At 33.0% G+C, this 13,395-nt stretch overlaps 1 protein-coding gene across 2 annotated transcripts in view; it reads left to right on the forward strand.

Annotated features, from left to right (window-relative positions):
- Positions 1 to 7,125: 7,125 nt before the first annotated feature.
- LOC115876085 (proline dehydrogenase 1, mitochondrial) overlaps positions 7,126 to 13,395 on the forward strand; it is a 79,432-nt gene continuing 73,162 nt past the window's right edge. Inside the window, exon 1 of one of the 2 annotated variants that reach the window (XM_030891781.1) lies at positions 7,126 to 7,598. In XM_030891781.1, coding sequence (XP_030747641.1) covers positions 7,293 to 7,598 — 306 coding nt within the window. In that variant the 5' untranslated portion in view covers positions 7,126 to 7,292. The remainder of the gene's footprint in view (positions 7,599 to 13,395) is intronic. The other variant, XM_030891782.1, reaches the window with a different exon arrangement.

Genomic DNA, 13,395 nt, shown 5'->3' on the forward strand with positions numbered 1-13,395 from the left:
CTGAGGAATGACAATCGATAATAATTTTGGCGAGGTCGTCCTCTGTTTCTATGGCGAAATACCCCGGTTTTCTAGTCATCGACTTATTAACCAGCCACAAAAGTTAAAGCTATTCCTAATCCTCAATATTCTTCAGTTACCTATTTCTTGAAAACATGTCCGTAATTTTTTCCCACTTAATCCTTTTACATCTCTTTATTTTTTATGTTGATATCCAATTGATACCTATAAATATAATTCGATAAAATACTAATATTTAAGAATGTTCTGTCAATAAAATAGTTCCAGAAATTTTATCATGCAATTAATATTAGTTTTTCATATTTTACTCTAGAGAACGATATAGTTTATCTAAAGCAATTCCTAGTAAAGAATTAATAAAATTTAAAATAAAACGCGTAATAATGTTTTGGTTTGAAATGGTATATTCTAAATATAAAGTACGATTATTTGTAGCAATGGTATCTTATTTTTGTCTACTTAGTCAAAAATTAAAAAAAAACATTAAAATAACCAACAGAGACCGTAAAAGAAGTGGATACGACAAAAGACCCAGATAATCAGGGTTGGCATGATTTAAATCATGATTTATATCGTGATTTAAATCAAGTGATTTTTTAAATTTTAATCATGTGATTTAAATCAAAAAATCAACTTTTTTAAAACTTTACAATAAATCGAAAAATAACTGTAAAAGTTATAAAAACGTGTCCTAGAAAACTATAAAGACATTTCTATATATCCTATATCTATTCGTTAAATAAAATGTTACACTTACTCTTGTAACGTTTAAATACGTTTAATAAATCGAAAAAAATTGTAAATGTTATAAAACTATATAAAAAATGATTTGTATAACACATATACCTACTACATATCTATTTATCAATTAAAATGTTGGACCGATTTTTGAAGTAATTTCATGTGAATCTATTAGACTTCTAAAGGGCAGGGATTTATTTTGAAATTTATGTACAAGTGACAAAAAAATGCCGTTCGAATACATTTCATTCGCAACCTCTAGTGTAGAAAAAGGTTCTTTTGATGTTAGATTATATCTTCAAATCGTCAGAAAATATGCTGTTTTATATCTTTTTATTTTACACTTTGACGATAGATAATACTAATTTCATTCTCGACTTAAGACTATTTCCGAACAATAGTGTATTGTGTAAGGAGTAAAAATTATACTTTTTTTGATGATGTTGTACGTTTGACGGACTAGCGTAAACAGGGAGGCACAAAAGTACATTTTTACTACGAGCAGAATATACTATATTTTTACAAATTAAACATTACAAATAATTTTTTAATCAATTCCAAACGTTGCAAATAATATAAAAAGTAGTGCCTTGTAAGTAATCGAGTAACAATTTGTACACTCGTTGAAACTGACGACGCTTAATATCAGTTTAATAATATATTTTTGTACTTTTGTGCTTCGGCGAAAAAGTGCTTTACTTTTATGCCTAGACGTTGAAATTACAAAAATTAATACACTTGTGGCATTTCAAAAAAAATCCTTTTGATCTAAAGCGAGCGACTTTTTTTGCAGAATATATTGGTGACCGATGTCTGGGAAAATGATACGCGCCGTAGAGTTGTTAATGTTGTCAGTATTGGGCAGAGTTATGAAGATTTAGCCATATAGGATAGGAATTTAATTGGAATTGAGTCCTAATTATTTGGAAATCCGATTTAAATAATGTTTTCTATTAAAATCAAAAAAAATCTGATTTAAATAAAAAAAATCTGATTTAAATAAAAAAAATCCGGTTTTTTTGATTTTTTTAAAAAAAATCATGATTTTTTCCAACCCTGCAGATAATAGATGTCATCCACAGAGTCAAATGGCAATCACTCAAATAGCAATGGGCAGGACACCTGGCCAGAAGAACAGATGGGCCTCAAGAATGACAGCATGGTATACCTACGAGGATTTAATCGAATTAAGAGATCTACATCTAAAAAGACCGAACCTGAGATAGAACCGTTGTATTAGAAAATTAGCAGGGATAACTTGGGCCCGCATAGCCAACAATGGACACCAGTGGGCCCAACTACAAAGAGAGTATGTGAGGGAAAGTTCCCCTTTTTGGAAATGGTTGAATAAGCTGAAAGGTGATGGTGAAAAAAAAATAACCATAGAGAATGTCCATGTGACGTTTTTTTTCAACTTTGTGATTCTTCCGTTTTCTTATGTTACGCTTAAATCATAAGATTATTTAAATGCACCAATTTTCTGCATGTAATTAACTCACCTTGCTCAGATATGCGCTCGAGTTTTCTAATGATATTTTTTTTACTACTCGGATCTCGGATCGGCTGCCGTATACGCACGACCCTGTATAAAAGGTTCATGTTCAATCGATCTTTTGTCACATTCTTAAATCTATTTTTATTTTAATAATAATTTTCATTGATGCATTACAGTGGCGGCTCGTCAGGGTAGGCAAGGTAGGCGGCGCCTACCGTAAGATTTTGGCAGAATTTAAGCGATTTATTGCATTACATTATTTACTATTAATGTTGCCAATACATAAAAATACTGTTAATACACGGAAGTGTGTTTTAATAATCAATATTATTTTAATATTTGTGGTCTTGTATATTAACATATTCACTACCGCTGGCGTACACTGACCGCTGACTGTGCCGCTGCCGCTGCGAACTGCGAGAAAACAAAATAATTTTGACCGTTGGAGTGCCTTTGTTCGGCGATTTCTACATCGCCTACTCTCAGAGTCGATGCACGACGTACGGCAGTCTTCTGTCTCTGTCTAACTCATCGTGCGGTAGCGACGCGACGTAAGTCGGAGTTGTGTTGTATTAAGGCGGGGCTTAGGCGAAATCTCCGGTCGCCTTCGCATGACGTCGTGGAGGCTCGGTAGGCTTAGATGTTAAGGGGATATTCCGGATATTTCATAAGGAGATATATCACATTTCGTTAAGGGGATATTTCATATGATTCATTAAACGTAGCATTTAAAACTTTTATATGAAAATTCAAAAAACGTTTAAAGCAAATTAGAAACATTTTTCGGGCTTGTCCGAAATTATTAAAAATGATATAACCGGTTGTATTTCAGAACACGCCACAGAAATAAAAGAATCCGAAATAAGAAAGCGTGTTATTTTATTCGGTGCAAGAAGACCATACAACAGATATTACAGAAAAGTATCTGTGCTATTTTAATTCGATATGTTAATAAAAGCGGCTAAGTCAAATATCTTTGCGAATTTTATTTTATGAAATATTAGATAACATTGTATACATTTAGAAATAAGGTTTGCAGATAGGTACTCGTTTGTCTCAATTATTTTTATTTATCTCTTACGGATCCGAAATTTAAAGAATCCTATAAAAAAATTCCAACGCATTTAACATCTGATTTAACAAACTTGTTATAGGTATTGATACATTTCCAACTTCCAACGCATTTAATAGTGATTTAACAAACAAAAAATGTTATTGATCAACATAAATTAATGAATAAATTGTAGGTATTAATAATAGATATGATAATTTCGAGCATAAAATAATTTAAGGAGAATAATCCTGGAAATTCATTGACGAAAACAGTACTGGGAGAATTTTCAGGTCAGGGGCTTCCCTCAAAAAGAAAATTTCACTTCTCCAACTCCCAGTGGATCACATACCAAGAATTTACAACTTTGAGAAACACCTCATTGTAGTATTGAGTAATAAAAAGGATTGGAAGGAAAGAAACGCTTACTCAGCATATAAAAGACCATACCATCACGTGGTATACTGATGCTTCCAAAACCAAAGCAAGGACAGGGATAGGAGTATTTGGGCCGAAAACTAAATACTCCGAACCAATGGGCACCTACCCCAGTATCCTTCAGGCAGAAATTTACGCTATCGAAAGATGCGTACAATCTATCTTAGATAGGAACTATCGAAAACAGGAAATTGCCATCCTATCCAATGGTCAACTCAGTAACCATCAATTCGAAGTTGGTCAAAGAATGCCTAGAGAAGCTCAACAAATTAGGCAAAGAAAATAAAGTCCTCCTACTCTGGGTGCCTGCTCACCAAGTGATAGAAGGCAATGAAAATGCAAATGATCTAGCTAGGAAAGGAGTGAACACTCCATTAACTGGACCAGAACCGTTCTGTTTTCCAAACTGAAAGCGGAACTGAAGAATCTGGAAGACTCCATCCGTAACTTGGAATGGGTGTCCTCCAACGGTCTAAGAAACTCAAAAAATCAAAGTTTTTCCTTGAGTGAAGTAAAAACAATCTTCGGATTGTCACGGGGTTTCTAACAGGACACTGTCTCCTCAACGAACACCTCAGTAGGCTGAAGCTGAGAAACAACGGCGAATGCAGATTCTGTGGGGAAAATGGGGAAACACCAGAACACCTTATCACTGAGTGCGCCGAGACGACGACCTTTCGTACCATGACCTTTGGTACGTCTGATGTCGAGAATGGAGAGCTGGCCTCTGTGAAGCCGTCTCAGATACTGGCTTTTGTTAAAGTCCTGAGACTGTATGATGAGTTATAACTCGTTATAACTCAAGAAAGGGGAAGACACAATAGATCTATAAGGTCGCGGTGATTAACTCCCCTCCTAAACATTCTACATTCTACATCCTGGAAATATATTTGCAGAGGCTTTCAAATTGTTTGTTTTGTTTGTTACTACACCATTTACAAGTACTTGGGTTGAGAGACATGTTTCATGTTTGAAATGCATTAAAATTTATAGTAAAGATTCCATGAAAAATAAACGTTTATCGCCACTTGCCTTTCTTTCAATCTAAAAAGATCTTTTCACAGCTCTTCAACAATCTGATGATTTTACTGATATAATAATAAATATCTTCTCTTTATTAAGAAAGAATAAGAAGATCAATACAGCCATTGAAGACTACTACATTGGAAATTGTAAGGTTGTGAGGTGTAAGGAAGGAAGACCTAGGAGTGGTTTTTCAGGACAATTTTAAATTTAACAATCATTACAACTACCTGATTAACAAGGCGTATAGGATTCTTGGTTTTGTTATGCGTAATAGTAAAGATTTCGATATACAATCAACTACAAGACTTTATACCTCTCTTGTAAGACCGCATCTTGAATATGCGTCAAATATCTGGTCTCCCAATTGTTACACTCACAGTAACGAGATTGAGAAGGTTCAAAACGTTTCCTTCGTTATATTTACATTAAAAGAAACAACATGTATCCAACAATGATCTCTTACAGATCAATGTTGGAAACATTTCATTTAACTTCGCTGGCCTCTAGGAGAAGGACACATGCTGTCATCTTTATATATAACATTCTTAATAATTTAAAATATGCTGACTGTGGTCTGATTAATAGCATCAAATTTAGGGTACCAAAGATTAGGTTGAGAGTGAGTTAGTTTAATCTTTTTTACATTGAGGGTGGAAGCCCCTCGCCATTCACGTTTATGCTCACCATTTGTAATGATATGTTGTCTGGGAACACAATTCCCCATATATTTAGCATTAGGTTTGCGAACTTAGGCGCATCTTGTTGGTGCATCAGGAGACAAATCTGGTGTGATAGGTTTCATTGTTTTTTTATTGCACATTTATAAATTAAATGTTATGTACTTTGTTACTTATTTACTTTATTTATTATTATATATACTTTATTTTATATTATTTTTATGTACTTTTGTAGTACATGTCTAGTTTTAAGTAATTGTAATTGTATTTGTTTTCTTTGGGCCTTTGCATGTAGCTACCTCAATAGGTGTTTGTAATGAGTAAAATAAATAAATAAATAAAATATTCCGCATCATTCTGTTAAAGCCTTTTAAAGCATTAAATATTTACAGGTGAAAAAATAATTATTCTGTCGAATGTAATGTAGACTATGTATAAAATATGTCTATACCTATGATTATGTATTCTTTACTTTTGTTAGTTATATTTACACCCGTTAGTTCTTTACTGACGAAAGGATCAATAAATGTTAATTCAATGTAGAAAGAAACAAATTTGGAGGATTATTTAACTCCACCAATGGCAGATTTTTTTTTCGTAAAATGGTCCCTCTAGTATTTAGAAAATCTGTTGTCGTCCGTGGAGTTGGAAAATATTTCTACTAAAATTTATGTAGGGGTGGGGGTAGTTTTCATCCTTCCCGTACTTTTTCTTGATTTTTGCGAAAGTGAAATGTTAAAGCACTTAGCAAGACATAGACACCCAAAATCTCATTCAAATCAAAATAACAGTTCTTAAAATATTTGATTTTTTTTAGTTTGATGCCGTCTAGTGGACAAACGAGGCATTTTTGTATAGACATAAATTGTGTCCAACGAACTTATTTTGATTCCAAAAATACGTAGTAGTTCTATGCTATATCCATGGAATATTGGGACACTCTGTATATTTTTTTACATAATATTCTGTTATCTATGACATTAGGTAGCACCCTTGGGTAGCACCCTTGTAGCACCTTGGTAGCAGCGTTCGTAATTTCCAAACCGCTTTGACTCAAAATTTATTTGAAAATAAACAAATCGCATTTTTTCTGTCTTAGAAAACAGTAAGGATTTTAATTAGTTTGGAAAAAGATATTTATTCATTCATTATTTGAATAAAATCAAAGATTAAAAATTCTTTCTATATCTACCATATATAAGATTCTCCATTTGAATCAAATGTATTTTTGGTTGCATAAGTTATTTGATACAAATAAATTATTATGAACATTTTTTAAAATTAAAAATAATAACAAACTATAAGTAGGTATCAGCTCTGGTATCAGTTGTAGTTCTACCTAAAGTATTATCTATTTACGTAGTATTTTGTATAATAAAAATAAGGGATGGATTTATTTAAAAAGTTATAAAACCCCTAAAACGAATTTAAACCACTAAACTACTATTTTTTGTCATATCTGTCAGTGTCAAAAGGGACCACAAAAAGGACAAAACAAATAGATACGTCCATACGTCTTTTTTTCTGAGATAGATTTTCAAAAAGACTTCTCCGAGGAGTTTTCCAAGAAATCCATAATCTATTTCTTTGGCGCCGTTCCTTTTTGTCATTAACCGGCCGGCAAATTTATACCACGGCGTATGCGCAGTTTAGCGGTTAAAAATAACGAAACGTCAACGTCAGTCGAATTTAGTCGTGTTTTGCAGCTCGATAAGTGAAATTACTCAAAGTTCCCATCGCCAATACGCCAGGTGTAAAGCAGAGTAGCAGCGAGCAGGAACCCGGCTAAAATTTTCTCTCGGATCGACACAAAAATTCTTTTTCGCCCCAGTACTTCGATTAAATGGCTTTTCTTCGTACAGTGATCAGGTGCAGTGTTTACAAAAAGTACGGATTACTGATCGATAATTTAAATAGCGGTTTCGGTTCTAAAATCGATGTGAATCAGGCCCTTCAAAAATCTACGGCAGCAGCAAGTATAGTTCAAGACCAACAGAAGCAAGCAGTTCAGAGTCCGAAGGATCCTTTAGATTTAACTTTTGAAGATGCAAAGGCGGCCTTTAAGAGCAAAACGAACTGGGAACTTTTGCGAGCTCTCATCGTTTATCAGATGTGTTCCTACGAAACTATTGTTACTAATAATATGAGGGTAAGTTTTTATAATTTGTTAAATTATAATTAAGTATTCCTCTCCTCTCATTTTAATAATACTATTATTATTTATTAAATTAGAGCTGTCCTTAAGAGGTCAGAGAACTTAATTTTTGCAGAAATTTGATAAATAATAGGTATTTACCTAATTGGTAATGAATTATTCAAAGCTTTTAACACAGCCTTGAGCGTTTTTTCACCAGTTTAGATAAAATCGGATAAAATATTTTGTTGAATTATTAAAAGGTAACGGTTATTTCACTTGCGACTTCTACAACGTTCTGTCTGTAATTATATGTGGTTCAAGTTTTTTGCCGTCTTTAGAGCAACGTTTAAACCATACGACGTTAAATTAAAATTGAATGGAGGAATGCCGATGCCGGTCCCGCGAACCGTAGTCAGCGCAAAGACCTTCACTTTGCAATATTTCAGCTGCCAGACATCGTCTGTCTTATTCGAGTTCACCATATAATAAATGTCCAACGAAACCTGTTTGCAATCATTTCCTTAACCCTCTCTCAGCCTGTTGCAAGTGAATTTTGTAATTATTAAGTAATATCCCTATAGTTATTCAATCTGAAAAAATACTTAATAAAAACATTATAAACAAGCCATTATTATTATAACATATTATACTCCAAGTAAACTAACCATAGAAACTAACTAAATAATAGAATCGTTGAAATCTATAAAAAGAGTAGGTATGATTGAAAAAAAAAAAGGCTTGGCTTTCTATTGGCTTGGAAATCACTAATCCTTTTTTTTCGGTCGTATGGTACCTACTTAATGTATTGACAAAAGATAATATTGTAGTAGTGCTTACAATATCCTTTGGTAAATAATGTTTATAACTTTTGGTTAATAAAGTCTAAATGTACTTTAATTACCGACATTCTCTTTTATTGAACAGTGATGAAGTTATTCAGATGACTTTTTTTTCACGAAATTCTATACCTTCCCTCGTCAAAAGGCCGGGACACACCTATCATGCACGTTTCCGATCCGGCTCCGGTTCGATTTTGCCCCAGAAGCGGATCGCTGTGGGATCGGAAATGGTGAGTACACACATGTCATACATGCTTCCGACTCCTTCACGATTTCGGGCTTCGGCTGGATACAATCGCCAATCTTGTTTCAACAATCATCGCATGAAGTCGTGTGCGCAAAATGTTTAATAGTTTTAGCAACAGTGATTTAGCCATGCTGGCACTTTGTTTGGAAGATGAGGAAAATGAGGAAGTTTTTATAGAGAACAGCCAAAAACGCAGATTTCATGTCTTTGTAGTCGGAGTTTCGGTACCGCTCTTTGGTCTGGTCATACAGCACTGGATATTTCCTCACTTCTTCAATTAGTTCCTCCGGTTTTATTGTTGACATTTTTATTATTTTAGTAAAAAACTAAAAATAACACAGCAAAAACAAAAATAAACAAAAACAAAATAGTTCAAAACGAACACTCGTCCCACAGCCGGCATCGACGAATAGACTGATGGTGGGTTCATACAGTCAAATAAAATAAAATAAGAATAAAATAAAATAAAATAAGAAAGTTGGTTATATGGGATACCGTACATGCGTTCATACAGCCAAATAAAATAAGAAGTCTTTATCTTTTAAACTTCTTGTTTTATTTTATGTGAAAACGGCTTTGCGCACGCTTAATTCTAACCTACAAATATTTTCAGTTTGGATTTAATTTATTTTATAATTTCACATAAGTAAAATGTATAATATAGTAGGCAACGAATAAATAAATATACTATAAATAGTAAAATTACTATAAACAATCGTAAAAGTTAACTTTTATCCAGCCTCATCGTACTGCGCATGAGCAAATATATATTTCTTATTTTATTTTATTTGACTGTATGAACGCACACAAATAAGAATTCCTTATTTCTTATTTTATTTTATTCTTATTTTATTTTATTTGGCTGTATGAACCCACCATCACAATCGGAACACGAACGGATGCAGGAACGGAGTCGAGTATGAGCGGGGATGAATCACGTATCGGAAAGGTGTAAACTACGCTGGTTAAAATAACGTACGATTTCCCTCTCATACAGTCGTCCGACTGTATGATCGGAGGCGGATCGGAAACATGCATGATAGGTGTGTCCCTGCCTTTATTCTGTATTAGAATTTATACCTATCCATAATTATTAGTGCCTACTACCGTATGATCGAAAGACTACTGCATCCAGTTGGCTTGGAAATGTACATCAATGACATTCCCCATATAATTTTACATACGAAATGACAGCGATCTTTATTTCATAGCCATCGCTGACGCCGTTTTTTTTATCATACGGTATTATGGCAGTGTAACAAGAACAGCACAGAAACATGATCAGGTCTCGGATCAGGTGACATACATATGTTACCTACTATGAACACAGGTTACTACTTATGGTTTCCGGAGGGGTTTTCAAACCGGGATCCCGAAATCCCGGTATCCCGGTGTATGTATAGTCCCGAAAATAAGGATTTGAGAAGTAGGTACTTAATACTGAATATTTCAAATAGGAAATCCGAGGAAATAATGATATCTAAGATAGCTTTTTCGAAACACAGGATTACCGGGTATGATAGAGTCGTACTTAAAGTTTAATAAATGTAGTATTATAAATTAAACATATTAATTTTATTAACTGAAAATTTGAATAATTTAATTAACATTGTTGATAGAACGTTATCATTCTCTAAACAAATTACCATGTTTATAAACAAATATTTTTGATTACTTATTTAGGCAGTGATCCGAATTAGTATCCGAAGTATTTAATAGAATGTTTGGTTTGTAATTAATGGAAAGGTTAATTAATTTCTTTAACAAATATAATTTATCGAGGGAAAAAGATTGTCTAGAAATTAAAACTGGGGGATATGTACAGGGTGTCCCCATGTATTTTACGGGGTTTCTCGTTTATGAATAGAGATATTAAGATGGGGTTTTCACATCACTATTATAGCCCTACAAACGGCGGAGTTTATCAGCAAGATGAAATAAGTGCCACATCTATAAGTTAATCTGTGCTAAGGGATTATTAATTAATAAATCATTTGAAGGGGCATTCATTTTAGAATGTATAGTATTGAGTAATAAAAAAATAATAAAGACTAACAAAATATTAAATGTTAATGAATTATGGCAATAATAATTATTGTCTCCAATATATCAGCTTGTATCATTATCGAGCATTTATATTCGAGCATATGATTTTGCTAGAAATTTTGTGAATGGGTAATGTTACTAGGATATGAATGATATATTATATTATACAGGGTGGTCCGAACTGTATTCCGGAAACTTCGGCAGCATAGTCTGCAGATAAAAATAAGTAAAAAAGTTCGTATTATCCTAAAATGCTTAGTTTCGAGGATACAGGGTGTAGAAGATTCATTTTTATTTTGATTTTTTTCAAATAATTTCTGAAGTAACGTCAATATTTGGATGAAAATTGGTGTCTGGGAGTTTTTTGACATGAGAAATTTGATTTTGATGTCAATATGATTCCTACTTGTAGAGAGCGCCACCTACATGTGTTTTAACTGTTTTAAAGACTAATAACTTTTCATCCTGTATAAAATTACTGAGTAAAGAAATACAGGCAGTCCTCGTACTTACGGCAGGTTAGGTTCTTCAAAATAGCGCCTTAAGTCGAAACGACGTAAGTCGAATCTTATTTTGTCTTAAGATCCTATAGAAAATGGAGAAGTTAGGTACTTTTGTAAGATAAAAATACGATAAAACAAAGAGATGTGCGTTTGTATATATTAATATTATTGTATTTTTAGATAATTGAGGTATGAGAAACAGTGTATTGTAATGTAGTTAAACTTATAATAATACAAGAAACAAACAAAAATATAAAAAAAGTATGTTTTTTATGAAAAACAAATTAGGGCGAGTATTTTTACAGTCCCGGCTTTTCAATATCTAATCAAAAAAGTATTTTTAACTATCCATATAATAGTAAATATAATACATACACTAATATGGCAACTACAGAAATACCAGAGAGTAAAGTAGACATATTTAGAAAGTATATATTTATTTTTTTTTGGTTGGAACTTTTATTGTGGGTATCGTCTAAAGTCGTAATAATTGCTAATTAAGTAATGATCAACACTGTCCCGCTTTTTCATTATGAGGATCTGTCAACCCTGCTTGTATGTTGCTAAAATTTTATTGTTTATATCCAAACTTCTTTTAAAATTTGGATCGTTCTTTTCAAAAAATGACGTAACTCGAAACAGTGGGACGTAACATTGAGGAATAGTGACAAAAATTTGTTCGACGTAACTCGAAACGACGTAAATCGAGGACTGCCTGTATACATTTCCGTGATTTTTTACGTAAAAAATTTCTCTTGGTAAAAATCGTTACGAGCAACCGTTCTCGAGATATTTAGAATGGAAATAGTCAATACATGGCATTATTGACTGAAAATAAACATGTTGAGTAGATGATAAATGACTGATGAAATGAAATGATAAATTTGGAAAACTTTTTTATTTTTTTAAATTAATTATAAATTTTCTTCGAAAAAATTATGATAAAACAGTTTCTGTTGAATTTTTGGTACAAAAACATTTCAAATTTATCATTTCAGTCTAATAATTATTTAGTCAACATGTTTAATTTATGTCAATGATGACAGGTATTGATAACTTCGATTCGAAATATCTCGAGAACCATTACTCGTAACGATTTTTAGCAAGAGACCTTTTTTATGTGGAAAGCGTCGCAAATGTATATTTTTTTACTCAGTAGTTTTATACAGGTACGGACGAAAAGTTATTACTCTTCAAACCAGTTAAAAATATATAGGTGGCGCCCTCTACAATTAGGAGACATATTGACATTAAAATTAAATTTCTCATGTCAAAAAACTCCCAGACACCAATTTTCATCCAAATATTGACGTTACTTCAGAAACTATTTGGAAAACATCGAAATAAAAATGAAACTTTTACACCCTGTATCTCCAAAAGTAAGCCTTTAGGACATACATTTATATGAAATTTTTTACTTACTTTTAGCTGCAGAATATGATGTCGAAGCTTCCGGAATATAGTTCGGACCACCCTGTATTAACTCCGAGGTTAACCCATCACGAGTTCTTAATTTTTATCAGTTTGTGATTTTGTAGGTATGCCTCCCGGATGCAGATCATTCAAAATAATCGATAAAATCTTTTCGTTGACATGTATGTAACTCATAATTCAAAGGATTTAAATGTAACACGCTTGATTATTGTGTCTGACATTTTTAGAACTTAAGCATTTTCTTTATTTAAATTACAATCTGAGACAATTTTGATAACAAAAAAAAATCTGTTTGAATAGTCACAAATCATTCAAGAGATTTTTTTAGTATCTATTTTATGTATAAAAAATCTTAAGTACCACACGTTTATTAAAAATGTAGTTTATGTTTATACCGTATGATTTGGTTTAGTTGTTCGCTTCACTGCAACCAGTTCCGGCCCTTGCCAATTTTTAAGCTTAGGTGCGATTTCCACCAACCAATTGGCCGATTCTTGAGATACACAATCTACGAGGATCATGCCCACCCGAAAGTGTATCCCCGCAAAACGCAGCTGACACACATTTTGTAGATCGTTGTGTTGCGATCCGATCGCCACTGCTTCGTCCAGTATAGCCTCTAGAGACGTTTGCTGGTCGGTAGTCAGAGCAACCTCTGGGAAATCCTTGGGCAGCATCGCCATTTTCACTTGTCCAACAATAGCGGCATACCTAGTTGGTTATACGTCCCTGCTTTGCAT

This window comes from Sitophilus oryzae, unplaced genomic scaffold, assembly GCF_002938485.1.
Source record: "Sitophilus oryzae breed Bouriz unplaced genomic scaffold, Soryzae_2.0 scaffold_1396_pilon_pilon, whole genome shotgun sequence".
NCBI classification, from domain to species: domain Eukaryota; kingdom Metazoa; phylum Arthropoda; class Insecta; order Coleoptera; family Curculionidae; genus Sitophilus; species Sitophilus oryzae.